Source organism: Otolemur garnettii, unplaced genomic scaffold (assembly GCF_000181295.1).
Source record: "Otolemur garnettii isolate 467f Iridium unplaced genomic scaffold, OtoGar3 scaffold00005, whole genome shotgun sequence".
NCBI lineage: Eukaryota > Metazoa > Chordata > Mammalia > Primates > Galagidae > Otolemur > Otolemur garnettii.
The window spans coordinates 41,558,567-41,584,730 of NW_003852400.1; the positions used below are offsets into that span (position 1 = coordinate 41,558,567).

Below are 26,164 nucleotides of genomic sequence, written 5' to 3' on the forward strand. Positions count from 1 at the left end.
CATGCTCAATAAAAGATCCCTGAGGTTTTCTTTCAGGCAGTATTTCCTTGTTACTTTCTGAGCATGTGAGGTTGCTTGCCCCTCTGAGCCTCATCAGTTATTGCCCTGCACATAACTGAGTGTGAGAATTTTCTTTCCATGCTGCCCTCTCGCCGGCTTATGCACAGGTAATAAAGGACTACACAGGAGTGCCTCCTCCTTCCACTCCCCATGTAACATGATCCTATATAAACCATAAACCATTTCATCAAGGAACTCTTCTGAGCACTGCTTTCTCCAGTAGAGTGTTTCTCTAACATCCCCCCAAACAGCATGGGTATATCATTTTATGTCTTTTATTCATAAGGGTAGCTTCAGTTAACGTCCCATAGAAAGGCAGTAAATGCAATTCAAGAGAAAACTTTCTAGTCCAAAATCCCAGTAGTTGCCACTGGGAGGAGTTCGCAGGCTTTTGCAGTAAACTACACTAAATGCTCCACAAAGGACTCTCAAATGGAGAATTTGAGGCCCAGCCTCTCTTCTGTCTTCCGTGGGCTCTGGCAATCTTACTGGTTCTCATTTAGCATGTCCAATTAATACCATTCTGAGGTTAGATTTACATGCCTTATAATTTACAATACTTGGTAAGGGAAACATTTCCACAAAAAGATGCCATCTCCATTCCCATAAAACATTTAGGTGAAGGGAACACACACACTTTACATAAAGCCTGCTTAAACATTCTAACTTTCATAATCCTATCAACATTTGCATTTTTATGTTCTAGTCCCAGGACCTTCTCTTCTTCACCTCTAGATCATCTAAACCTCTCTTGGAAAAAGGATTTGGGTTCTTGGCAAGGGTCTGGAGCCCTTTTGTCAATCTTTATCTTGAGTAACCCCCTTGACATTGCCCTGGCAATTTTTGATCAGCTTTCTCATTGTAATCTTTGTCTCTGATTGTTTTAAAATTGCTTCATTCTGGGTAAATACTTAAAACTGGTTTGGGGTTCTTTAATATTGGGAGATCATCAGGATTTCCCTTTAATTTACCCAATTTGCTGTAGCATTGGATTAAGAGCTTTGTTTTAACCCCATCGATTTGTGTTTTATACATTCCATTTTATAAAAGTCATCTAAAAATGTCCACCCTGCTGGGATGAATCCCATGACTCTTCCCCACTCCTTTACTTAAAAGGTAAACAAAAATATTTTATTGTCTCATTAATACTTAGAATATTCATTAATACATGGAAATCTTGTTTAAAAGAGAAAACCATAGGGCCAGGTGCAGTGGCTCATGCCTGTAATCCTAGCACTTGGAAGGCTGTGGTGGGTGGATTGCCTGAGTTCATGGGTTCAAGACCAGCCTAAGCCAGTGCCTGTCTCTAAAAATAGCTGGGCATTGTAGCAGGGCCTGTAGCTCCAGCTATCTGGGAAGCTGAGGCAAGAGAACTGCTTGAGCCCAAGAGTCTGAGGTTGCTGTGAGCTATGACACCACAGCACTCTACCAAGGGTGACAAAATGAGACTCTGTCTCAAAAAAAAAAAAAAAAGAGAGAGAGAGAGAGAGAAAGAAAAAGAGAAAACTGTATTTTATTTACAGTGTATGATCAATACTAAAGCTGATTTTAATCAAACTCATAAACAGCTAGGTGCACTGACTTGTGCCTGAATCCCAGCTAGTCAGGAAGCTGAGGTGGGAAGATCACTTGAGGCCACTTATACCCCTACCTTGTCCCCGTTATGTGGGATCACACCAATCCCTTTCCCTCCTCCTATCCTTTCCCAATTTTTTTTTTTTTTTTTTGAGATAAGATTCTCACTCTGTTGCCCTTGGTAGAGTGCTGTAGTGTCACTGCTCACAGCAATCTCAAACTCTCTGGCTCAAGCAATTCTCTTGCCTCAGCCTCCCAAGTATCTGGGACTACAGGAGCCCGCCACAACGCCCAGCTGTTTTTGTTGTTGTTGTTGTTGTTGTTGTTGTATTGTGGTGGTTTAGCAGGTCCCGGCCAGATGGAATCCGCCCGCCCCTGTGTATGTGGCAGGCGCCCTAACCATTGAGCCCCGGGCACCGAGTCGCCCCTCCTCCAATCTTGAATTGAATTGAGTTTTTCTCTCATTTGAGCGTGTATTAGATCGTCTGCTGGCTTCGTATTAGTTCTAGAGTTTCCAAAACAGGTGATTCTGACAGTTTTGCCAGCTTATTTACCTTTGTAGAGGGACAGAGTTTTTGAGTTCCCTATTATGACTTTTTTGCTGAAATCATACTATATACTTTTGTGCCTCCTAGCCTCACTTAAAATTATTTCCTCAGCCTGGAATGCAAAGAAAGAAGAAAATTTTGCTATCACTGAAGCTGGCAAAAAAATGTACTATTGAAAGACAGGGCCAATGAACAATTGCAAAACTTTTTGAATAAGGACACCATCAATAACATAACTTTTATCACCTCTAAAAGCAACATTCACTAAATCACTTGCCATGTATTTGTAAAGCCTTCTATAATAGAGGTAGTGTTTGAGGGTAAAGTTTGAATTCCAGATTTGATGCTACTTAATAGTCATTTGGCTTAGTACAAGGGACTTTTCCAGGATTGTTTCCTTAGTGTGTGTTTTTCCTACACACTTCCAGAATTATGGTAAAGACTTACAAAGATATTACATGTAAAATTGTTAGCACTCTTGTTAACTGTTTCTTAAATTTGAATTTTTAAGTTCTAGTTCTCTATTGCATTGTTTTTTCTGGTTGCACAGTTTAAGAAAAAAAGCCCCTGGCTTCATATGTAAGAAGTGCTTAGCGACTGCCATATAGTTTTCCGGGAATTACCTTGAGATGTCTTTCATTACAAACACATTAATTTTGCATATTATGTTTATTTCGGGTGGCTTTGAGAACAACTGATGGGGAGGGTCCAATCCTTCTAAAGCACCTCTTTAGCCTAAAGACTCATTTTTCAAGACATAAAAAACAAATCCACATGAGGGAGGAAGCATGCCAACCTAACAATTTTGTTTGTTTTTCAAACCAGTTTCCCTTGATGACCACAGGATCCAAGCATGCGACCATAATACAGAACATGAGCCTTGAAAGCCTAAGGCAGTGGTTCTCAACCTTCCTAATGCCGCGACCCTTTTATACAGTTCCTCATGTTGTGGTGACCCCCAACCATAAAATTATTTTCGATGCTACTTCAGAAACTGTATTAAAGGGTCGCGGCATTAGGAAGGTTGAGAACCACTGGCCCAAGGAGTCAGCCCTATAAGAAGATGGCGCACCAGCGTTTTCTCACGTGGACTCTGGGGATGTAAGCACAGGACTAGATAGCCCTCCTCCTCCTAGATCCCTAAGGACCTCAAAGCAGCGAAGGGAGACTGGAATCAGGTCACGTTTGGACCACACTTTTGCATCTGCTGGGGACCGGCTGCACGCCTCCCGAAGCCGGAGGGCGGGGCTCTGCGGTGAGGGGCGCTCCGGCAGCCGCAGAGCTCCCTGGGAGTTGTAGTCCGCGGCGGTGGAGGGGTTGACAGCGGCCGCAGGCTTGGCGCGCTCAAAACTTCAACCCCCGCCGGTCCCCGCGGCCGAGGCCGTTGTCGCTTCCTGTTTGGTGGACTGGGAACCCTGCGGTCACAAATTGTTAGGGTTTGGGAAAGGGTCTTTGTCTTCCCGCACAGTTCTCTGTGATTTAGGGTTTGGCCTGCCCAAGTAGAGTACGTTCCCACGTTTAGCAAATTCACCCGGGGAGGTGGGAAGGGAATTGAGGGAGGAGGCTGGAAGGGCTGAGCGAGCGGCAAAGCCAGCTGTCACCTGCGGTAGTTCTTTGGTGCAACGCATCGGAACAGTGACTTCTCGGGGAGCGGTAAGGCCAAAGCCGGGGGCTGCAGAGACTGCTCTGGAGGGGTGGCACGCGCTTCTCAGGGGGTTCGAGTTCAAGAAAGCCTGGGAGTCCCCTGCGGGCTGAGGGTCGCCGAGAGGCTGCGGGCGTCAGTCAGAGCCTTAGGGAAAAGGCAGGGTTAGGATAAGTGAACATTCTGAATCCCGGGTAAGAGAAGGAGGGAGAAGGGAATTGGGGGAATTGTAGGAATGGAAAGACTATCTCTATCCCAAGAAGGAAAGAACTGGAGAGGGGAGATGAGGAAGGAAGCCCCTTTGAGCTAGGACCACAGGTGCGTTGAGGGCCATGACTGGTAAGCCCTTCGCCAAGCTTTTCACAGGACTCAGTTGTGAGCATGAGTATCTTGATAGCGGGGGCTTGACATCTTGAAATTCTAGAGCTGAAAAAAGAGTTAGAGAGCAGCTAGTGACGTGCATTCTCCTCATTTCCTACACGGTAAGGAAACTGAGGTCCACTGAGTTGGAGAAACCCACTCAGCACCAGACAACAATTTAGTGACAAACTTGATTAAAACCTAATTGTCTGACTCCCAGACAGTACCTTATCTATTGCTGACATCAGATCAGCAAACTACCCCTTCTTTTTTTCCTTCAGAAAAGACAAAGATTTGATATATTTAGGGTAATAGGCAGTCGCTAAAGTTTTTTTTTTAAGTTTTCAGTAGGTCAAAATAACACTTGTGGCTCGGCGCTTATAGCTCAACCGGCTAAGGCGCCAGCCACGTACTCCTAAGGTGGCGGGTTCGAATCCCCAGCCCGGACCCGCCAAACAACAATGATGGCTGCAACCAAAAAATAGCCAGGCGTTGTGGCGGGCGCCTGTGGTCCCAGCTACTTGGGAGGCGGAGGCAGGAGACTCGCTTGAGCCCAGGAGTTGGAGGTTGCTGTGAGCTGTAATGCCACGGCACTCTGCCCAGGGGGGCAGCTTGAGGCACTGTCTCAAAAAAAAAAAAAAAAAAAAAAACTGGCCCAAACTTGAAAAAAAAAAAAAATCTCTGCCTCATAAACAACTTCAAACTTCATGTTAACATAAAAGATTATCAGTAAAGATGTCACCTGTAGTTTCTTTTGCTTCTAAAATAATAAAATTTATCTTTCCTGCCCCAACGTATGTCCACTAGAGCTCTGGGAACAGTTAGCCTTAGATTTCTTTTCACAATCTTAAATACTGTATTTTTCAGTTATATATATAAAAATAATATGCTTTTAGTTGTGATATTACAATACCCTAAATATTTACAATAAAGAATGAACTCAGCATAGGAGGATGGAATACCAGTCCGAATTACAATCTAAAATAATGCTGTATGGTATTTTCTCAAAAGGATTTTTGGATAAAAGTTTTTTTTAAAAGTCTTTAAGAGGTTAAAAATTTCTATCAAGACTACTTTTTATTATTGGGGATTCATTGACGGTACAAGATGTGTCACACTGAGACCCCACCCCGCTTCCTCCTTCCCTCTCTCTGTTCTTCCTTTTCCCCACTCCCCTTCCTCTCTCTGCTTTCCCCTTTCTCCACCCCCCACTGTGTCATTAATTATCCTCAAATCAAGATCAAATACACAGGATTCATGCTTCTCCATTCTTGTGATGCTTTACTAAGAATAATATGTTTCACTTCCATCCAGGTTAATACAAATGCTGTAAAGTCTCCATTTTTAATGGCTGAATAGTATTCCATGGTATACATGTGCCACAGTTTATTAATCCATTCCTGAGTTGGGAGCATTTAGGCTGTTTCCACATTTTGGCAATTGTAAATTGAGCTGTGATGAACAGTCTAGTGCAAGTGTCCTTATGATAAAAGGTTTTTTTTCCTTCTGCATAGATACCCAATAGTTGGTTTGCAGGATCAAGTGGAGGTCTAGCTTGAGTTCTTTGACGTTTCTCCATACTTCCTTCCAAAAGGGTCATATTACTTTACAGTCCCACCAACAGTGGAAAGTGTTCCTTTCTCTCCACATCCGCGCCAGCATGTGCTGTTTTGGGATTTTGTGATGTGGGCCATTCTCACTGGGGTTAGATGATATCTCAGGATGGTTTTGATTTACATTTCTCTAATAATTAAGGATGATGACCATTTTTTCATATGTTTGGTAGCCGTTCATCTTCTTGAGAGAAAGTTCTGTTCATCTCTCTTGTCCATGGATATATGGGATTTTTGGCATTTTTCATGTGGATTAATTTGAGTTCTCTATAGATCTTAGTTATTAAGCTTTTGTCTGATTCAAAATATGCAAATATCCTTTCCCATTGTCTAGGTTGTCTATTTGCTTTGGTTGTTGTCTCCTTAGCTATACAGAAGCTTTTCAGTTTAATTAAGTCCCATTTGTTTATTTTGGTTGTTATTGCAATTCCCATAGCAGTTTTCTTCATAAAGTCTTTCCCCAGGCCGATATCTTCCAGTGTTTTTCTTATGCTTTCTTTGAGGATTTTTATCATTTCATGCCTTAAATTTAAGTCCTTTATCCATCTTGAATCAATTTTTGTGAGTGGAGAGAGGTGTGGGTCCAGTTTCAGTTTTTTGCATGTGGATATTCAGTTCTCCCAGCACCATTTATTGAATAGAGAGTCCTTCCCCCAGTGTATGTTCTTGTTTGGATTATCAAAAATTAGGTGGTTTTAAGTTGTTAGTTTCATTTCCTGGTTTTCTATTTAATTCCAAATGTCTGTCTCTATTTTTGTGCTAGTACCATGCTGTCTTGACCTCTATGGCCTTGTAGTACAGCCTAAAATCTGATATGCTGATGCCCCCAGCTTTATTTTTATTACTAAGAACTGCCTTAGCTATACGGGGTTTTTTCTGTTTCAATACAAAACGCAGATTTTTCCAAGTCTTGAAAGTATGAAAGTCTTAAAGTTGGTACTTTAATAGGGATGGCATTGAATTGGTAGACTGCTTTGGGAAGTATAGAAAGACATTTTAACAATGTTGATTCTTCCCAGCCATGAGCATGGTATGTTCTTCCATTTGTTAATATCCTCTGCTATTTCCTTTCTTAGGGTTTCATAATTTGCTTTATAAAGATCCTTCACCTCTTTTGTTAGATATATTCCTAGCTATTTCATTTTCTTTGAAACTATGGTGAAGGAAGTTGTATCCTTAATTAGCTTCTCATCTTGGCTGTTATTGGCATATACAATGAATACTGACTTATGAACATTGATTTTATATCCTGAGATGTTACCATATTTTTTGATGACTTCCAAGAGTCTTGTACCACTACATTTTATAACACATTTACGTTTTAGTCCTCTGGTTCTTTCTTTCTTCCTGCCTAACATTACTCGAGGCATCTAGTGTTCCTGATGTAGAAGGAGAGGTTCTTTGGTGCTGTAGCATAGCTTTGACTGGTAACTTACCAGACCACATTGTCCTCTAGCACTGTGAAGCATTTATTGATCGGGTTGGAAGTGTGTTCCCACTGTCACATCAGAATTGGAACATAATGAGATCTGACAAGAAAGTTCACAGACTTGTCACTGTGCGCTTACATTGGCAGCACTGTCAAACCACTCATAACCTTGGTATGAACCAGCTGGGTTTGTGTTGTGTGTGGCTGTGTCTTGCCGAGTGGTGTTCATTATTGTTATGTGTTTTTGTGTGTCATCACAAGAATATCAGAGCCTAGAGTAATGAACAAGCATTTAATTTTTTGTTAAAGTTGGCAAGAGTAGAAGTGAGATCAGGGACGTGTTAGTCCAAGTTTATGGGGATAATGCCAGTGTATAAATGGATTAAATGTTTTTCTGAGGGGAGAGAAAGTGTCATTGTCATTGATGAAGAGAGGTTAAGGTAGCCAGTCACAAGCAGAACTGACAAAAACATTGCAAAAATTTGTCCAGTTGTACATCAAAATCATCAGTTGACGGTGAGAAGCATAGTAGACCAAGTCAACATTGATAGAGAAACAGGAAAATCTTGGCATGAAAAAGGCATGTGCAAAAATGGTCCTGAAGGAGCTCATCAATGAACAAAAGCAAAGGAGAGTTAAAATTTGAGACAATGTTTTAGGCCATGTTATCACTAGTCATGAAACATGGTGTACCAATATGACCCTGAAACAAAACATTCCAGTGCACAGTGGAAGTCAGAATTTGATCAAATTCTCCCTGATCAAAAGCATTCTGTCAGTCCAAATCAAGAGTCAAAGCAATGTCACTGTCCTTTTTTGATGTCAGAAGGATTGTTCATTATGATTTGTAACAACTGGACAAACAGTTAACCAAGGTTATTATTTGGAATGATGTGACTTTTCACCAACAACTCATGGCTCTTGCATCATGATAATGCACCAGCTCACACAGCACTGTCTGTGAAGGAGTTTTTAGCCAGTAAACAAATAACTGTATTGGAACACCTCCTTACTCACCTGATCTGGCCCCAAATGACTTTTTTTCTTACCTATAAAGAAAATATTGAAGACATTTTGATGGCTTTCAGGAGATCACAGGTCTGATGGCTATTCCAGGAAAAGAGTTCCAAATTTGCTTTGAGGAGTGGACTAGGCACTAGCATTGGTACATAGCTTCCCAAAGGTGACTCCAGTGATATTCAGCAATGAGGTGTGTAGCACTTTTAATAGGATGAGTTTGCAAACTTAATTATCAAACCTCATATAGCTCCTCTTGGCTGACCAATGATTCTTAAGGAAAGGATGTAGATAAGTTTGTTACTGGACTTTATAACAGTTACAGACTTATATAGAAGAAAACACATATACATAGCATAACTGCTTCCACCAAGGTGCCTTTCCTATTGTGTGTTCTGTTTGCTTTTATCTTGACATTCTATAGAGGTAGATAAACTATGACAAAATTTAGCCTACTGATGGATCTATTTTCCTTTTTTTTTTTTTTTTAGTTTTTGGCTGGGCCTGGGTTAGAACCCACCACCTCCAGCATGTGGGGCCGGCACTCTACTCCTAGAGCCACAAGCACCACCCTATATTTTCTTCTAATACAGTTTTATTAGAACACAGCCATGCACATTCATTTACATATTGCCTTTCATGCTTAAAGGTAGAATTGAGTAGTTGCAGAGAACATATAGCTTGAAAAAGCTTAAAATATATACTGTCTGGCCCTTTAGAGAAAAAAATATGTCAACCCCTAGCCTAAGTAAACTGAACATAAATATAGTACTTGGAACCCTATAATGTGCAAAAGTATTAGGTAATACTAATCTTTAGCATCTAAGAAAGAACATATAAATGCTTGTATGTAGGCCCATAGTCCCATTTGTTTGAGTACAAGCTAGTGTATTCTATTATAGATTTTAGCATCTTCACATAGATATTACAGACTTTGCTTTTACAAAGAATTGTGAAGTTTCTAAGCCTGGTATGGAAAGGGCTGATATTCTTTGAGACGTGCTGATAATCACAGTCAATACCTTTTTAAAATAATGTCACACTGTCTTTTGTTGTTCTCTATGTACTTTTTATGAAGAGGGGTGCACCAACATTTTAAATAGAACTTGAAAGTACCAAGCAAGTCAGTTAAGCTTTTGATTCTCTATTGGGACCTTTCTCAGTCTGTTCATGCTGCTATAACAAAATGCCTGAGACTGGGTAATTTGTAAACAACGGAAATTTAGTTCTTATGGTTTTGGAGGCTGGAAAGTCTAGGATCAAGGCACCAGCATGTTTGGTTAGGGCTTGGTTTCTGCTTATAAGATGACCCCCTGTTGCTATGTCCGCATATAGTATGAGGAACAGAAAGGCAAAGTGGCCTAGCCAGTTTCCTTCAACCCTTGCAGAAGATTGCTAATCCCATTCATGAGGACTCTGCCCTCATGACTTAATTATCTCCATAGGCTTCACCTCTTATACTATAACACTGATGATTAAGTTCCAACATACAAATTTCTTTTTTTGGAGTCTTCACTCTGTTGGCTAGAGTATAGTGGCATCATCAAAGCTTACTGCAACCTTAAACCATGGGTTCAAGTAATCCTTCTGCCTCAGCCTCTCAAGGACTACAGCTATGCACCACCATGATCAGCTAATTTTTCTATATTGCTCAGGCTATCAACATGAATTTTGGAGGGGACACAAATACTCATATCTTAGCAAGAGCCCATATTAAAACCAGTCTTAAAGTAAACAATTAGGAATTCATGATTAAATGACTGAGATTTGACTTAGTAGTCTTGCATCTGGGACTTTTTTTAAACTCAAAGATAGCGTGAAATACTAGAAGTGAAAATACCGGTTTACATCATGTTATATATTTAGCTCCCACCAAATTGTATTTGTGTTTATGTCTATGACAAATTAATACTATTGGAGTATTAACCATTTTAATTAATTATTGATAGACTATTCTGTGTTAATCTATATAATATTAGCTATGGAACTCTAATTTACCTCTCAACCTAATTCATCACCCTTCAGAATATCTTACAGTTCTACTCATGGAAGACATTAAAGAAGGCATTAAATTTCTTTTGTAACAACATTCATGGGGAATTCCAAGATCAGGTCAATTGAGACAACTGAAAATTACCAATTTTGTTATAGTTCTTCATATTTTCTTGAATAACATTAAATTTTTGATTGAAAGGAAGCAGGGACTTCGGGCTCCTCATTTCTGATATGTTATTAAATCACTGTGCTACTATCAGTTTTCTGCTTATTTGGAATAAATAGCTAATTTTACCATGCCACAAAATTTCAGATTTTCTCAGAACAAACACACATATCTGACTAAACTAGAACCTTTCATTCCTGAATTCATGTTTTCCCCTAACCTTGATTGCTACTTTTTGGTAAGGTTGACTGAAATCCAAGTATCTATCTAGATTCTCCCCATTCCTGGCTTCCTCACATTCAATCCTTAGTTAAATTATTAATCTCCAGGCTCAGTGCCTGTGGCTCAAGTGGCTAAGGCGCCAGCCACATACACCTAAGGTGGCAGGTTCGAATCCAGCCCAGGCCTGCCAAACAACAATGACGGCTGCAACCAAAAAATAGCTGGGCATTGTGGCAGGCACCTGTGGTCCCAGCTACTTGGGAGGCAGAGGCAGGAGACTTGCTTGAGCCCAGGAGCTAGAGGTTGCTGTGAGCTGTGATACCATGGCACTCTACCCAGGGGACTAGCTTGAGACTCTGTCTCAAAAAATAAAGATAAATTATTAATCTCCAGAAGTTGATAGGATCCTCTTTCTTTAAACCGCATTCTCAGTTTTGGTTAGGAACCAATACTGCGGAGTGTAATGGTTTACAAAGTAAATCAAGAAGTGTAGCCATGTAGTTATGCCATTGTCTAAGCACATGTCTTTTTGCTACTCTGGGCTATTGTCCTTCACCTGTTTCATTACCACTGACCGGAAAGGTTGTTGCTGGCAAACAAAATATCTGCCCTTAAGACATAAACACGCAGCAAGAGAAACAAATTTATCTAACCTAGTTTGCTTCAAGAATAACAAATTCATTGTTATTCTTTAATAACATTCATTCATTCATTAATATTTAATCTGGTTTTCTAGGCTTGCATTTTCACTCATTCTAGTCCCAACCACATGCTATTCTGGATATTATTGATCTTTTACTTACAAATCTAGACAAAGGAGACTTGATTTTCAGGTGCTTCTTTGTCTTCAAAGTAGGCTAATTCCTTCTTTAAGGCCCATATCAGATGTAGTGGAAACAGCATTTGGGATCATAATGACCTGTTTTCAATCCCAGATGTGACTTTAGTAGCTAAATGATTTAGGACAAATTATTCCTTTGAGTTCAAACTTTTTTTTTTTTTTTTTGAGACAAAGTCTCACTATGTCACCATGGGTGGAGTGCCCTGATGTCATAGCTCACAGCAACCTCAAATTCCCGGGCTTAAGCAATTCTCTTGCCTCAGCCTCCCAAGATATCAGAGACTACAGGCACCCACCACAAGCCCCGCTATTTTGGGTTGCAGTTGTCATTGTTGTCCAGCTGGCCTGGGCCGGGTTCGAACCTGCCAGCCTCGGTATATGTGGCTGGCGCCGTAACCTCTGTGCTACGGCTGAGCCTCTGTGCTCCATGCCTGAGCTCCAATTTTTTTATTATAAAAGTAATACCCATTTCCTGAATTCTAAGGATTTGTCAGAATTAATAATTTTTTTAATGTTTATATCAAACATACGCATTTAACATGGAAAAAACAGATTTTGGATAAGTATATTTCAGAAAAAAGTTAGATCTCTATCTCCAATCATATAACAATAAATAACTTTAAGTTGAATTATAAGTAAAAATCAAAAACAAAAACAACACCATCAAACACTGGAAGAAAATACAGGCGAATAAATAATCTGAAGATGGAGACAAGTCTTTCTAGTCATGGTACCAAAAGCAGACACTCTAAAGGAAAAGATTAAATGATCATTTTCAATAACTTCAATCTACACAAAAAGATGGAAAGTTCTTTTCAATATTTTCAGCCCAAATAATATTTAAAACTTCTATAGGTGGTAAAACATAAATTATAAGGGAAACATTTATAAATTTTATGGACAATGGTTATCATCCACAACATTCTACATACTTCTACATTCTTATAAACTAGTGGTTCTCAACCTGTGGGTCGCAACTGACAGAAACTGTATTAAAGGGCTGCGGCATTAGGAAGGTTGAGAACCACTGTTATAAACCATTTTTGAAAATACTTTTTCCACTTATTTTCTTCAAGTGTTGTAAAGTCAGTCTTGTAGGCATGAATAGTGCTTCAGGGGTGGAGAACCTTCTTCCGCACATGTGAGTTTTTACTGTAGAGACTGGACCTAGGTCAAGACCAGAATTAATAATATTAGGACAGTAAGACATTAGGGCAATAGTAGGCATTTAATAAATAAATGTTAGTTCTACCTCCCACCTTTTTTTTTTTGAGACAGAGTCTGACTGTTTCACCCTGTGTAGATGGCTGGGGTGTCACAGCTCACAGCAACCTCAAACTCTTGGGCTTAAGCAATTCTCTTGCTTTAGCCTCCCAAGTAGCTGGGACTACAGGCACCCGCCACAATGCCTGGCTATTTTTTTTTTGGTTGTAGTTGTCATTGTTGTTTAGCAGGCCGGGGCCAAGCTCAAACCAGCCAGCTTCAGTGTATATGGTTGGCGCCCTGCTCACTAAGCCACAGGTGCGGTGCCCACCTCCCACCTTTCTATTAACTTGTCTTTTTTTGAGATTTCCTCCAAAATGACACCCAGTTTTCTTTAGAAACAATTTGTTTTCCTGTAGCACTATTTTATTTGTGATGGTTCAGTAATTCTACATTTATCAACCTTTTTATTTTTCATACCTCACTGAGTTTACTTGCTTTATACTAAACGTGTGTAATGTCAGCTGATTTTATTTTGACCAGTAAATTAAACTAATCATAATTTTTCTACTTACTCTTAAAGAGCTAGGTTCATAATAAAAGTGATAACTATATTTATTGAGCACTCACTGCTTGCCAGACACATTGTGTGTATTGTCTCATTTAAATCTCAAACTCTGTAAGATTTGGATTTTTATTATCTCCCAGACTGTTGAATCTTAGGGAATTTAAATAAGTTGCCCAAAGTCACATAGTGAATGGAAGAGCCAAAATTCAAATCCAGGCAGTCTTACATGTGGTTGAGTTATCAACCACCAGACTTTGCTATAAAATTCTATGAAACTATAAATTCTAAATGTAACTTTTCTACAATATATTTATCTTCTAAGCTTTTAATTCCCATGCTACACCTGCTTATTCAGAAATGTATCTTTCATTGGTATGTCATATAGAATGTTTTCCCCCATTACATTCAGGGAACCATTTTTTCAAGTTAGTCAAATTGTAATTTAGTTGTAAACTAAGCCACACTGTATTGTTCAAAGTTTACCATTACTCAGTATTTTAGTTGTTTCATTTAAAAATAATCATTTTTACCATCATACTACTCTTTGTTATCAGATATAGAAATAAGCCCTTCTTGTTTGGAGAATATTTTGTTTTCCCTTTTTCTGAAAAGTTACTACTTTAACATTGTCTCTGGTAGGACTAAGTTAAGGAGCGCTTTAAACTGCTTAAATGTTGAGCAGAAAGGCAGACAAACAAAATAAAAAGGAAAGAAAGAGAAAAGAAAATGTACATATTTGTAAAATAGAACATCATAATATCTGTGTCATATAATGATCAGTGGCCTGTTAACATTTGCCTAGCTATTCATTACTGAAGAATTTTTCACTTAAAAAAAAGGAAAGAAACCTCAAGAGGCTGCATATATTTTTTTAAAAAGCAAATATTTTAATTTGGTTTTTGACGGGAACAGTAATACATTTGAACATTTATATTTTCCCATTACCAAGTACTAACTGAAGGGTGTATCATCTCCCTGGATCCTCAAACAACCTCAAAGAATTCATTTTAATTTCGCAGATGGGCCAATGGTCTCATGAAGGTTAGATGGCTAGTGCTAAATTACACAGGTAGTGAGTGGCAGATGATACAGACTTCTGATTCAAAAACCTTATTTTCTTTGTATTCTTTTATTAATGTTGCATTTTAAAAAAATAAGAAAAGTGGATGTAAGAGTCCATTAAACACATATGGCAATAATAAAATAACTTATTAAGTAGTCTGAAAAGAAAAAGTAGTCTGGGCAGTAACAAGACACAAAAGTAGACGCTGAAAGACAAAGGACTTATAATCAGTCCTAGCACTATGGTAGGTAGAGGTAGGAGGGTCACTTGAGATCAAGAGTTTGAGGCCAACCTGAGCAAGAGTGAGAACCCATCTTTACAAAATAATAGAAACTTTAGCTGGAAGTGGTACTGGGCATCTCTAGTCCCAGCTATTCAGGAGGCAGAGGCAGGAGGATCACTTGAACCCAGGAGTTTGAGGTTGCATTGAGCTTTAATGGTGCCACTGCACTCTAGCCTGGGTGGTAGAGTGAGACCCTGCCTCCCAAAAAAAAGAGAAAGTAAAAAAAAAAAAAAAAACCAAATGGCAACAGACAGAAGAGGCCGCATAGGATAGCAGTGAAAACTACAGATTCTGGACTTAGACTGCCCAAGTTTGAATTCTAGATCTACCATTTACGAACTTTATGATCATTTACTTAACTTTGCTTTGTATACTGATCTACAAAATAAGGATACTAATAGTAACTTATCAGGTGAGAAATATAGACATATCACATGCCTTTGTATGTTAAAACCTATTCATTTCTTTGGATGGAGTTCTCTATCTTTTTTGATTATGAAATATACATATAGAAAAGTATACAAAACATATGTACACACACATATATAAAATAATTATAAAGCAAATGGCCATGTAACCAGAATCAAATTGAAGAAATCAAATATTAGGCCAGCTCAGGCCTGTAATCCTAGCACTCTGGGAGACCAAGGTAGGTGGATTGCCTAAGCTCATGAGTTTGAGACCAGGCTGAGCCAGAGCCAGACCTCTTCTCTAAAAAAATAGCCAGGTGTTGTGGTGGGTGCCTGTAATCACAGCTACTTGGGAGGCTGAGGCAAGAGAAAAGGTTAAGCTCAAGAGTTTGAGGTTGCTGTGAGCTGTGATGCCACTGCACTCTACCAAGGGCAACAAAGTGAGACTCTGTCTGGAAAAAAAAAAGAAAGAAATATTGACTTTACCATCCTGTCCTTCTGTATCTCAACTTCCTATTTCCCCCCTGGAGTAGGGTTTCCCAGCCTCAGAAGTACTGAGATTTTGAGCTGAGTGATTCTTTATAGTGGGAGGCTGTCTTATGTATTATAGGATGTTTAGCAGCATCCCTGATCTCTACCCACTAGGTGCCAGTGGCATTCCCCCTATTTGTAGTTGAGTGAGGCCAAATTCCTTTTTATCCCCCTCTACAATTCTTTCCATGCTATTTAAAGAGATCGTAGGGGGATAAAACAGAGATTGTAGAAGCAGGGAGCTAGGTTTGAAAGCTGTTGTAGTAATGTTGGTAGGAAATGATGATCAGATTCTGAATATATCTTAAGGAAAAGCCAATATGATTTCCTAATGGATTGAATATAGGTATGAGAAAAAGAAGTTATGAGTGAGTCCAAGAATTTTGGCCTGAGGCTCGGCGCCTATAGCTCAACCGGCTAAGGCACCAGCCACGTACACCTAAGGTGGCGGGTTCAAATCCCCAGCCCGGACCCGCCAAACCACAATGACGGCTGCAACCAAAAAATAGCCGGGCATTGTGGCGGGTGCCTGTGGTCCCAGCTACTTGGGAGGCAGAGGCAAGAGACTCGCTTGAGCCCAGGAGTTGGAGGTTGCTGTGAGCTGTAATGCCACGGCACTCTACCCAGGGGGATAGCTTGAGGCTCTGTCTCAAAAAAAAAAAAAAAAAAGAATTTTGGCCTGAGCAACTAGAAGGATAGTGATTCCATCAACTGAAATCAGGAAAACAATGGTTTGGGGTAGTGTTGGAGGAAAGAAATCAGAAGTTTAGTTTTTAGACACATTAGGTCAGAGTTGTCTATTACATCTAGATGAAGATGTTGAATAAGCAGTTGGATATTCATGTCTGAAATTCGTAGAGAAGCTTAGGCTAGAGATGTTAATGTGGAAATTATCATTGTCTAAATCAATAGAACTTTCTACAACAATAGAAATGTTTTATATCTGCTAGCCACATATGACTTTTGAGTACTTCAAATGCAGATAGTATTACTGAGACACTGATTTTGTTGTTGTTGTTGTTGTTGTTGTTGCAGTTTTTGGCCGGGGCTGGGTTTGAACCCACCACCTCTGGCATATGGGGCTGGGGCCCTATTCCTTTGAGCCACAGGCGCCACCACTGAGATACTGATTTTTTTATTTTATTTAATGTTAATTTAAATTTAAGTAGTCACATGTGATTAGTAGCTACTGTATTGGACAAGCAAGGGTATTAAAACCATAAGGATGGATAAAATTACCAAGAGATTGAGGGTAGATGGAAAAGAGAACCAAGGGACTGGTTCTCTTTTAACTCTTGGGACTCTGAAACTTTAAAGAGCTCTGGGAGTTGAAGAGCAAACAGCAAAGGAGCAGAAGAGGAGTGACCAGTGAAGCAGAGAGAAAACCTGGAGGACTAACAAATCTAGTTTATTGAAGAGGAGATAAACATTTACCTTTTAGCAAATATTTCTGACACGTCAAGTTAAGGACTGAGAAATAAGCACTGGCTTTACCCAGAGGTCAGAATAGACTGGCGTAGTGATAGGAAAGATAGCCTGATTAGCATGGGTTTGAGAAAGAATGAGAGAATCCTACTTACCTCATACTTTCTGGTTTTCCGACCTATTTTATATTTTCTTTTTCTCTTTTTTGCCTTATTTTCACTTATTTTTTATGATTCTCTTTTTTCTCTTCTACTAGATTTAAAGTTATACACTGTTTTCTGTTATGCTAATAGTATCTTTAAGATTATACTATCTCTGGGTGGCTGAGGTAGGTGGATTGCCCAAGCTCAGGAGTTTGAGATTAGCCTGAAGCAAAGTGAGACCTTTTCTCTAAAAATAGAAAAACTAGCGGGGAGGCTGAGACAAGAAGATCACTTGAGCCCAAGAATTTGAGGTTGCTATGAGCTATGACGCCGCCACACTCTACACAGGGTGACTGAGTGATATTTTTATCTCAAAAAAAAAAAAAATTATACCTTAAATATGTAATGTTCTGGGCCTTACAAAGATCTTAGAACACTTAAATTCTAAGACCTTCACCTGACTTTTTTTCTCATTGGTCTGGAATTTAATTCTTTTTTTTTTTTTCTAACCCTATACTATATTGTTTATTAATTCTCTTAGTTTTGTTAAACTTCTTGAAGCTGCAAATTGTATCTTTTATGAATTCTGGAGAATTATCAGCTGTTATCTCTTCAAACATTACCTCTGTCTTCTCCATTCTTTCTGCTTCAACAATTACATGTTTCTTAGACCTTCTCATTCTATCTTCCATGTTTCTTAACTACTTCCCATGTTTTTTGTCATTTTTTTCTCTGCCACATTCTAAATAGTTTCTTATAACCTACCTTCCAGTTCATTAATTTTCTCTTCAACTTTTAAACTTATCCATACAGTGTTAAAGTTTGGCTATTGAATATTTTTTTCTAAAAATTCACTCTAGTCCCTTTTCAAACATGCTAAATCACTTTTTGAAAATGTCCGTGTATTTATTTAAACATAGCATCATTGTTTTATTTATATTTTTATTCTGACAGTTTTTATAGTTGAAGTTCTTGTGGATCTGTTTCTGCTATTTTCTCTGGTTCTCATAGTGTTTTTTCTTCCTTACATACTAGGTTATTTTCACCTTCGTACTGTTCGTTTCCTTAAAACATTGTTAGTAGGACTTTTTTCAGGCTTAGGATGGAGGTGTGTCCTCATAGGAAAGAGTTACGTTTGCTTCTATATCAGGTACTTGCTACCAAGCCGGTTAATCTTAAATTACATTTACAGTTTAAAGTGCTCCTTGACCATTTTGTTAATCTCCATGAAGTGTAGTTTATGGTAACAGATGATCAGTTTATGGTGACAAATTATATAACAGTTCCCCCTGCACAAATACACTCACACACCCTGGCTGTGGTCAGAGTTAAGAATACTTCTCTGTAGTTTCCTTAGAAGGGGGTTAGGCACTTTTACATCCTGTTAACCCCCACTCTGATGGTAAAGTTCTTTAGAGTTCCAGCTGTCTTGTGGTGAGGAAGTAGAGAGGGGATAATTTCTTACCTTGATCATTCCTTTTTTTTGTTTGAGACAGAGCCTCAAGCTGTCCCCCTGGGTAGAGTGCCATGGCTTCACTGCTCACAGCAACCTCCAACTCCTGGGCTCAAGCGAGTCTCCTGCCTCAGCCTCCCAAGTAGCTGGGACCCACAACGCCCGGCTATTTTTTGTTTGCAGCCATTATTGTTGTTTGGCGGGTCTGGGCTGGATTCGAACCCGTCACCTTAGGTGTATGTGGCTGGCGCCTTAGCCGCTTGAGCCACAGGCGCCAAGTCACCTTGATCATTCCTTACTTTGTCTTCTGTTTCCCTAGTACTACAAAAGGCTTTGAAAACCTCAACCCAGATTCTTCTGGTAGGGTAAATACCCTCTAGGTAGCAGTAGTCTCCTTGAGTCCTTTACCACCCTAGGTTCCTTAACTTCTACAATGGCCTGACTTTCCTCACTATTTTTGACATTTTCAAATTTTTTGTAAATATTTCACCTGGCATTTTTAGTTATTTCCTGCAGGAAAAATGGGACCATATAGCCTAATCTGTTTTATTATTAGAAATGGGTTGCCCCATTTATTTTTTGGTAAGCTGAAGCGTCAATGGAAAAGAACCTAAACTCTGTAAAATAATTTCACAAGGTTTATTCTGAGCCAAATATGTGCAACCATGGCCCAGAGAGCCACACCCAAGAAGCCTTAAGGAAGTGGTCTCCCTGTGGTTGGTTATAGTTGATGTTATACATTTCAGGGAGACAGGAATTACATATGTTAGAGTCAAAGGTACCACAAAGAATCAGGCTTGGTAGAGTTAATAGCGAAAGGTGGGAGGGTTATCTGCTGGAAATCTTTTGTAACCTGGAAGGAATGTTTTAACACAACCATAAAAACAAGAGAGTTCTATTCTTTGCTTAATGAATGCCCACAGCCACTAGAGCCAGAGAAAGACTAACATACCATGTAAAGTCATAAATCAATACATGGAAGTTATACATTGGTTTTGCCTGAAAAGGCAACACATCTGGAAGGAGGGCATTCCAGCTTCTAGATGGGTTTAAGGATTCTTTGATTTATAATTGGTTAAGGAAATGAAGCTTTGTCTAAAGGATTGAAATGTTTTAAGTTAAAATAAGGAAGTCTGTTAATCAGAAACAAGCCTCTGGATGTGTATTGAACATAGACTCAAGTGATCTGTTAAGTAAATTGATAACCTGCAGGTGTGGTTTAAGCTTTGTCTTGTATAGACTTAGGCTTGTTAGTGAGTTACAAAGGACATCTGCGAGAAGGGACAGGGACATCACAAGGAGTGTCTGACCTTCCTTCTCACGGCTAGCAGCTCAGCTTTAGGGTACTTCTAGGTTCTCCTTGGTCAAGAGGGAGTCCATTCAGTCGGCTAGAGAGCTTACTATTTTATTTCAGTTCACAGAAGTAACTCCAATTCAAGTTAGTAAACTTCTTACAAATATTTAGGCATGTACGTCATTAAGAGATCATTAGCCAGTTCCCACATATTTTCAGTTTCTTATGCATGCAAAAGTACAAATGAATAGTAAAATAGTTTTAAATTAAACTAAATTATTTCTTTTCTGATTTATTTAGGACTAACTACTTCTTCAGTGCTTAGGCTCTGAGGAAAATGGCAAGTGTGGATAGGCATCATCTCATCTCTGAGGTTGATCATGAAATAAATCCTGGTCCTATGAATATCCAGTTTGATTCATCAGATCAAAGATCTAAAAGGTAAGTGTTTAAAGTAAAATACTTATTTTACAATTGGGCTTTTAATGATTAAAGTAGAATTAATTGTGGCCAAGCATGTATAGGTTTAATTATAAAGTACCCAATTTCTTACAGGATTTGTATGTAGATATGGATAGAGGGGGTAAGTAAATAGGACTACTATTTGTTTATATTTGAGATTATATATATATTTTTAAACTAAACTTAATATTTCTGTTGGGAGAAGGACTGGGTTAAGTTTTACAATACCAACTAGTTCATGTAGTTTTTTTGACGAATAATGTGTTGATTACCTGTTTTGTGCAAGTTAATATGCTAAGTATTGGAGATAGAAGCGTACAAGTAATAGACAATCTTTATTACCTTTATTGATCTTAAATTTTAGCAGATAGTTCAAGATAATTTTAGTTTCAACTATTTTATTGTATACCAGGAAAACTGAAAATAATCCACTGAAAAACTATAAGTAGTAAGAGAATTCAGTAAAGTGCTCACAAAATAGGCAAAAATAAATGGCCTTCCAATGAGAAAATGTAATGGAAGAAAAGATAAAATGCATGGAAAGAATCTTAACAAGAATGTGTAAAATCTATATGAGAGAAACTTTAAAATGCTCCCAAGAGACATAAAATAAGGTATTTCATCAAGTCTGAGATACTACTGATTGAAAATGGCATTTCATAAAATGTAACACCAAGCAAAACTGCCACCAGTACTTCTGATGCAAAATCTCTTCAAACTTAGAATTTTTATTTGTATTTACTGAACTCTTGGACTCATTGGATATTTTATCATATGTTTCTTGTGTGATTATAAAAAGGAAAATACAAACAAAGTATATCAGTTAAGATATTATTAATTCCTTACATTAGAATCAGATTTTTCTGAATCACTTTTTGACTCGGAATCTTCAAAATAGGTGTTTTTTTCCCCACACTGAATTGTCCTTTGTGCCATTAAGAACCTTGACGATGGGCTCGGCGCCTGTGGCTCAAGCGGCTAAGGCGCCAGCCACATACACCTAAGGTGGCGGGTTCGAATCCCCAGCCCGGGCCCGCCAAACAACAATGATGGCTGCAACCAGAAAATGGCCAGGCGTTGTGGCAGGCGCCTGTAGTCCCAGCTATTTGGGAGGCTGAGGCAGGAGACTCACTTGAGCCCAGGAGTTGGAGGTTGCTGTGAGCTGTGATGTCATGGCACTCTACCCAGGGGGATAGCTCGAGGCTCCGTCTCAAAAAAAAAAAAAAAAAAAAGAACCTTGATGATGTAGCATTTCTTGAATGAGTCTCCAAATGACTGCCATTTTGTTTTGATGCTTGCACTTTCCTGATCTTACCAGAAGGTGTCACAGAAGGTTTTTTAACCTGATTCATGTAAGACACATGGTCATCAAATGGTTTCTCTGAAATAACCAGGGATAGCAGTTACCTGTTACATCACCAGGAATAACTAATATCATATTGCCACCTATTAACAGTGATTAAAGTGTGTTTTAGATTATCAGATACATACTTATTTAGAAATGTTTAGATGTATATGTAAATTTTGTATTTTATGTATATGTAAATGTTTAGATGTATATTTGTTTGTTTGTTTGTTTAGAGACAGAGTCTTGCTCTGTTGCCCTGGATAGAGTACAGTAGTGTCATCATAGCTCACAGCAACTGAGCTTAAGCAATTCTGCCTCAGCCTCCTCAGTAGCTGGAGTGTGCTACCATAGCCAGCTAATTTTTCTATTTTTGATAGAGCTGAGGTCTAGCTGTGACTCAGGATGGTCTGGAACTCCTGAACTCAACAGATCCTCCCACCTCGGCCCCCACAGAGTACCAGGATTATAGTCATGAGCCACCACATCCAACTTAAATGTGTGCAGCTAGAGGTGGCATTGTGAAGTTTAACACGTGAGAAATTCATCATTTTCATTTATTTTGGCCATCAGAAAAGATAATGAGATGAATATTTTGATTCTCACTTATATATTTCAACATCAGTAAATACAAACACTAATGAATGGTGACTAAGTGCTCAGGGTTTCTTGAAACCTCTAAATTCTATGATGAATAATTGACCACTGTGACAATAGAACATAGGTCATAAAAGTGTATTCCATTACAGTAAGTGGGCAGGAGTTCAAACAGTCCTCTGAAAATTTCTTTAGCTGGGTAGATTAAATGGAAATACATTTTCTACAGCAAAACTTGTCAAAGTGAGAGGGAATCAACCCTTTATAATTATGGCATAACTACCTAGGTAAGCATGTTTTAAGAAAGGCAAATATAAACTTAGTGATGCTGAATGTTGATTTTCCTGTGAAATAATTTCTATGGAAGAAAACAAAAACTATTTCATGAGAAAAAAGTGTGAGTACCATAAAACAGTATTATTTCTGTTAAAATATGGATTACTTTAAAATTCATATACACTAAGAGAAAAGTATTTTCCATTAGAAGAACCAGCTTAGACAATTATTTCCAAAATTTCATTTTAGATTGCCTTATAATTTTGGTTATATATCTGTATCACTTGTGTAATGTTATAATTTAATATTTCTTAAAAATCTATTTACTTTTTAAAACAAGGGTTTATTTTGGCTTTATCTTCACTTATTTGTGAAATGGTGGATTTGAAGTGTGGTCTATCCTTTTTTCTAATATTCATTGCAGTAAATACCAACTAGTTAAAATAGTGTTCATCCTGTGCCACCTAGAATCACCTTACATATCCCCATACTTTAGGAAACTATCTTTGGCGCTCAGAGTACAGAAAACATTTTGTACTTTTGAGTTACTGATCCTTGTATTAGCTTGTGGTTTTCAATCTCTTCCACTAGGTGGCAATCAAAATCATGTATTAATTCACACGGAAGAATTTTAATAACTGCTTTGGACTAAAAGATAGCATGATACTTTTAGATAGCTGTGTTCTGCTTATCATTTTGATAGAACTGGGGTTCTAACTAAACAGGTGGAGGCAGGAGCCTGGCATTATAGGGGAAGGATACATGTCATAATCATTTGGATCATTTGGGGAGCTTTCCAACTATGCAGGCTTACCTTTTGGTCTGTACACCTTCTCCTCCCTGTCAGTTTTTCACTTGGTTTGGGATAGTGAGACAGACAAGTTTAGAAGTCTCCTATGTTGATATATTTTATATATTCTGTTAATAATTGCAGGTCTAAGAGATTATTTTCCTGCTTCTCTCATACTTTCTGTTAACGGACTATGCCCGGGGGGACTTGACCATCCCAGTCAGCCTACAACCAAATTGTGAAATGGTTAATGTGGTTTTGAGCTTTGTTTTTTGGGGTTTTAAATTTTCATCTACTACTGTTTCCTCTTCCATTTGTCCCAGGTCCTAGGGCTTTCATATCCTCCTTTGTTTGCCCAGTGTTACCCAGGGCAGGAATTTGTTCAGATTTAACTCCCTAGGCAATACCTTGTAAACCATCCTTTTCTTCTGCCCCTTATTTACCAGTGCTTATCTGTCCTATTCCTGCCAGCGCTCTGTTGTTAGCTTGGTATTATAAAGGAAAATTTGATGTGTCAGAGACCTAATCTAATGCCTTTCCATGGCTATCCTGAAAATAAAAAATCCTAACCTAAAAGGTCAGAGTTCTTCTAATTGATAACATTTCAAGTGCTCTGATAAGAGCAGAGGGGTAGAGGTGAGTATTTAGAATGGTCAGTAGTTCTTGTCTCCTTAAACACATTATGGATGCTATGGCACCGCATTTCTTGTCATGTCTTATAGTCTGTGCCTCTGTAGCTGGCCCTTCACATTCACCTGTCACTAATACTGTCATTGTAAAGCAGCCTAAACTGACTGTTCTTGGTGCATGTGGTCTAAGGAGAGAGAGAAAGGAAGAAAGAAAAATACAGAGAGAAAAGAATTGGAGAGGATAAAAGGTTTCCAGTAAGACTGGAAATAAGGTCCCAGGCTAACAAAGTATACATTTAGTTTTAAGGCAGCTCCAACTTGATGGCCATGATTGTCCTCTTCAAGTATAAGTAAGTCCAAAGCCATGTGTATTTGGAGAATCCTGAAGAAAGTGGTAGCTTATCTGGGTTTGCCTAGCGCATTAGGGCCAACTGAAAAGTATGTCTTGTTGGGAGGAAAGGGTGCAGGCGTCCTCAAACTGCGGCCCACCAAGGACATTTATCCAGCCCCACCGGGTGTTTTTGCCACTGCTACCTGTCCTGCTTAGCAGCCGATTTGTCCCGGGGCCCGCAATCCGGCCCCCCAACAGTCTGAGGGACAGTGAACTGGCCCCCTGTTTAAAAAGTTTGGGGACCCCTAAATTGGACTAGCATCAGTCTCTGCTCAATATTATAACATATCCAAATATATATTTAGTCAAAAAGGTTTTAGTGCATAGTGTAATACTGAGAAGCAGTGAAACCAATGGCAAGTATGTATATAACAAGAGATTTGAGACTTCTTTTAACAGACGTAAAGCCAAATAGTTATTGAATTCGTGGAGGCACAGGAAATGCAGGATCTTGTTAAAGTCCAGTGATATGGAATTCACGTTATTAAAAATCATATAATGAGATTATTAGTTATGAGTTTGCTGTGCTGATGAAGTGATGGAATTGGGGTGGGGGTGAATGCACAGTCCTGTCATCACCAGTGTTGATATGGTGAAGGATTGCTTGAGGAATATACTCACTGTTTTAATCCAGGGGCAGTGTTTCCCCAGTTAAAGATTAAAAATAGTGGGTGGTGCCTATGGCTCACTGAGTAGGGTGCTGACCCCATATACCAAGGGAGGTGGGTTCAAACCCAGCCCCGGCCAAACTGCAATAAAGAAATAGCCGGGTGTTGTGGCAGGCACCTGTAGTCCCAGCTACTCGGGAGGCTGAGGCAAGAGAATGGCCTAAGCCCAGGAGTTGGAGGTTGCTGTGAGCTGTGAGATGCCATGGCACTTTGCCAAGGGTGATAAAGTGAAACTCTGTCTCTAAAAAAAAAAAAAAAAAATTATGTCTATAAATAGTTACATATTTTCTATTTTATTAAGACTAGTAAATGAGGTATTAATTGCTTAAAAAGAAGGCATGGTTCTTTTTCACGCATTGCTGGTGGGATTGATACAAGGTGCATCCATTGTTGAGAACAGTTTGACAGTCCCTCTTTTGAGGGACTAAACAGAGTTATCATATGACCTAGCAATTCTACTCCTAGGTATCTGTCCAAGCATACATTTACACAAATACTTATAAGCACATGTTCATAATATTTATAATGACCAAAAGTATAAACCACCCAAATATTCATCAATTAAGTGCATTGGTGGTATAGTGGTGAGCATAGCTGCCTTCAGCTGTCCATCAGCTGATGTGTGGATTCACAAAGTGTGATGTATGTATCCATACACTGGAATATTATTTGACTATTAAAAAAATGAAGTACTGACATGCTACAATATGTATGAAACTTGAAAACATGCTATAAAAACAAGCCACTCAAAAAAGGTCACATATTGTATCATTCCATTTATATAAAACAGCTAGATTACATAAAGCCATAAAGACAGAGAGTAGATCAATGGTGGCCAGGGCATAGGGAGAGGAGAAAATTGGGTCTGGGGATCTTTTGATGGTGGTAAAAATGCTCTAGAGTGGATGATATGTAGTGATGGTGGCACAACTCTGTGAATGACAAATTAAAGAATTTGGGCTGACCAAGTTGTTAAGAATAACTAGAAAAGTTGAAAAATGTTTTTATAACTGTGCTTGAAGATACATAGCTACTATGTACCCATAATTAAAAATAAAATAAGAAAGGAAGGAAGGAAAAAGTATGCCCTAATAAATGTTGAATTTTCTCTAAAAAATGAAGAAATCTGGTTGGAGACATGGGAAGACTATTAAAACAACGAAGA

The 26,164-nt window shown here is 38.8% G+C and overlaps 1 protein-coding gene across 1 annotated transcript in view; it reads left to right on the forward strand.

Moving 5' to 3' along the window:
- The first annotated feature begins 3,599 nt into the window (after positions 1 to 3,599).
- SLC38A9 (solute carrier family 38 member 9) overlaps positions 3,600 to 26,164 on the forward strand; it is an 83,869-nt gene continuing 61,304 nt past the window's right edge. The window contains exons 1-2 of the mRNA XM_003782759.3: positions 3,600 to 3,836; positions 20,142 to 20,282. Coding sequence (XP_003782807.1) covers positions 20,179 to 20,282 — 104 coding nt within the window. The 5' untranslated portion in view covers positions 3,600 to 3,836; positions 20,142 to 20,178. The remainder of the gene's footprint in view (positions 3,837 to 20,141; positions 20,283 to 26,164) is intronic.